Source organism: Lipotes vexillifer, unplaced genomic scaffold (genome assembly GCF_000442215.2).
Source record: "Lipotes vexillifer unplaced genomic scaffold, Lipotes_vexillifer_v1.1 scaffold1114, whole genome shotgun sequence".
Lineage (NCBI taxonomy): Eukaryota > Metazoa > Chordata > Mammalia > Artiodactyla > Lipotidae > Lipotes > Lipotes vexillifer.
In genome coordinates this window covers 2,927,043-2,930,229 of record NW_006779031.1, presented here as the reverse complement: position 1 = coordinate 2,930,229, position 3,187 = coordinate 2,927,043, and the positions used below count along the sequence as shown (strand labels likewise).

Sequence of the window (3,187 nt, the reverse complement as noted above, 5' to 3'; positions counted from 1 at the left end):
CCCCTGGCTACCTGCTCTTCCCCGGGCTGCACGAGCAGGGCGCCGGGCACCCGTCGCCCACCGGGCACGTGGACAACAACCAGGTCCACCTGGGGCTGCGCGGAGAGCTGTTTGGCCGCGCCGACCCGTACCGCCCGGTGGCCAGCCCGCGCACGGACCCCTACACGGCCGGCGCGCAGTTCCCTAACTACAGCCCCATGAACATGAACATGGGCGTGAACGTGGCGGCCCACCACGGGCCCGGCGCCTTCTTCCGTTACATGCGGCAGCCCATCAAGCAGGAGCTGTCGTGCAAGTGGATCGACGAGGCTCAGCTGAGCCGGCCCAAGAAGAGCTGCGACCGGACCTTCAGCACCATGCACGAGTTGGTGACACATGTCACCATGGAGCATGTGGGGGGACCGGAGCAGAACAACCACGTCTGCTACTGGGAGGAGTGCCCCCGCGAGGGCAAGTCCTTCAAGGCGAAGTACAAACTGGTCAATCATATTCGGGTGCACACGGGCGAGAAGCCCTTCCCTTGCCCCTTCCCGGGCTGCGGGAAGATCTTTGCCCGCTCCGAGAACCTCAAGATCCACAAGAGGACCCACACAGGTAAGGGGGAGGGCGGGAGGGCGGGCGCGGGGTCCGCCGCGGCACCGCGCCACGAAGTCGACTTTCAGCGCGAGGGAGCGAGGGGTGGCGGCGAGAGAGAGGGGCGGCGCCCCGCCGGGGCCGCTCGAAAAAGTAGCGCTGTCACTGTCCCTCCACCTCTCGCCTTCCCCGCCCCGCGGCGCTTTTGCCCAGTTCTAGCTTCCCGGGCAGACGGCTCTGTGGTCTCAGGAACGAATTGGAACCTTCTCGCGCCCAGGAACAAACTGGCGCCGCCTCTTTTTGTTTCTTTCTGGGTTACTATGAAGGGACTCCGAACATGTGGAGAGGAATTGCTTACAAGCGACTTAGTCTCAGCACACAGTCGGGGGAGGCAACCATAGAAATGCTAATGAAAACTAACTTTCGGTTACTTCCGCTCTTTTTTACCATTGATTGGCACATCTTCTAATTAAATGATACTTTTGTCAAACTATTTTTATTTGGAGTTCCAGGTTCAATTCAGTCCTCCGGGAGAAAAGCTAAAGTAGAAAAGGCACCACAGTTTCGTGGCTTGTTCAGAGCATCTTGTAAAACTGTCCGGAGCTCCTGGATTTATATAGTTTTCTCTTTTCGAACGTTAAGTACGACGACCCAAGCTTTTTAATACTGGGCTTAGCAAAACCGCTGCATTTGAAAGAGGCAAATTAAAAGGTACAAAGGAGGAACTAAAAGGGATTGTCCTGACCCCGGTCCATTGTCCCGCCCGGCCTTGGCTGCAACGCCGAGATATCGGCGGAACGGGGCTGCGCTTGGAGGCCCCGGGCCGGGTAGGGGAGTACCGCTACTCAGGGGCAACTTTGGAGGAGCCAGGGGCTTTCCATCCCGCGCGAGAACAAAGGGCCGGGCAGGTTCTGGGCCGGCCCTGCCCCACCCCCGCCCCCGACCACCACTCCCCACCCCAGCAGGCTCAACCCGCGCTCTCCATTTTTCACCAGGGAAAAGAGATGCTACAGCCGCCCCCAGTCGGCGCTCCCTCTCGGGAGGGAGGACCGCCGGACGCTCTGTTTCCCGCTGCTCGGCCCAAGGAAGCTCTCGGCCCCTGACCATATTTACCCCCCTTTGCGTTTCTGCCTTTTGCAGGTGAGAAACCTTTCAAATGTGAATTTGAAGGCTGTGACAGACGCTTTGCCAACAGCAGCGACCGCAAGAAGCACATGCATGTGCACACCTCGGACAAGCCCTATATCTGCAAAGTGTGCGACAAGTCCTACACGCACCCGAGCTCCCTGCGCAAGCACATGAAGGTAATTACCTCTTTATTAGCGGTCGGCGGTTTATAAACACTCGGCCCGACACCGGGTCGCGGAACGGAAGCGCCTGCGCTGCCAACCCTGTATCTTCCACGTTAAATCCGATTTGCTCCAGTGTTGACACCTTGAACCCATTTTGGGGACCCGGAGGGGGGCGGGGGAGAGCACAGTGGGGAGGTGGAGGGAGCGGAGGGAACAATCAGTTGTTTACTGGGAAGCTCTAACCGAGCTCGCCAGGGCTAGAGGTCTCAGTGGCCGCCTCTACCCGGCTCAGCCCGCGGTGGAAACCGAGAGTGCCCGCGCCGAACCCGGGGGCCGGTGGTTCATTCCCTCTTCGGCTTTCGGTAAAACAATAGGGCCGAGGAGCGCGGTGGGATTCCCACGCATTTGTCTGAGACCTCGCAGCGCCCAGGGCGCCCGTGCCACCTTTCTCTGTACCTGCTTTCCCAAGCCAAAGCGGGCTTGGCGAAACCTGGGCCCGGAGTATTTTGTAGGGCCCCAAAGACTACGTGCTTACCCCGCTCCATCTGCGGAGAAGGCATTTCTGAAGGGGCATGAATAAATCAGAGTGCTTTATTCCTTTTCCATAATGCCAGTCTTAGGACTCAGACTGTTTTGTTGGCGAACATCTTGGGGTTTTCTAGACATCGGTAATGTGGAAATTAAAAACAAAACCCCCAAATCAGCAGCATTTCTCTTTTAAGTGGGTCACTGGGCGGTCTTGCTCTTACAGTGCTCTAATTCTGCTCTTGTTTTTGCTTGCACAATGCCAGTTGGAATTATATTCATTATAATATATACATGTTAATTTTAGGTTCATGAATCTCAAGGGTCAGATTCCTCCCCTGCTGCCAGTTCAGGCTATGAATCTTCCACTCCACCCGCTATAGCTTCTGCAAACAGTAAAGATACCACTAAAACCCCTTCTGCAGTTCAAACTAGCACCAGCCACAACCCTGGACTTCCTCCCAATTTTAACGAATGGTACGTCTGAGGACAAACACAAACACAAACCCTGTTAACCATAGAATGGACCAAATGCATTTTAAAAAGAAAACTGAGACCAATCAGATGGAAATGGAGTTTTAAGGCAAGAGGCCATACATAGGGCTACATCTTGTTAATTGCAATTGTCCAGGAAGGTTTGGGGGCAAGATCCCAAACTAGCCATGCCCTTTTTTCTCAGGATTAGAAAATATGTTTTGGCATTTGAAGGATTAAAAAAAAATCTTCTCACTGCTTTTTCCTCCCTTTTCTCTTGCTCTCTGCTCACCCCATCCCTAAACGCCTTCAGTTCATTTTAA

The 3,187-nt window shown here is 55.3% G+C and overlaps 1 protein-coding gene across 1 annotated transcript in view; it reads left to right on the top strand.

Moving 5' to 3' along the window:
• The window catches only part of ZIC3 (Zic family zinc finger 3), a 3,347-nt gene extending 470 nt beyond the window's left edge, over window positions 1-2,877 (top strand). Inside the window, 3 exon segments of the mRNA XM_007452079.1 lie at window positions 1-594; window positions 1,714-1,877; window positions 2,698-2,877. The exon segment at window positions 1-594 is cut by the window's left edge and continues 7 nt beyond it. Of these exon segments, the coding sequence (XP_007452141.1) occupies window positions 1-594; window positions 1,714-1,877; window positions 2,698-2,877 (938 nt within the window).
• Window positions 2,878-3,187: the final 310 nt, after the last annotated feature.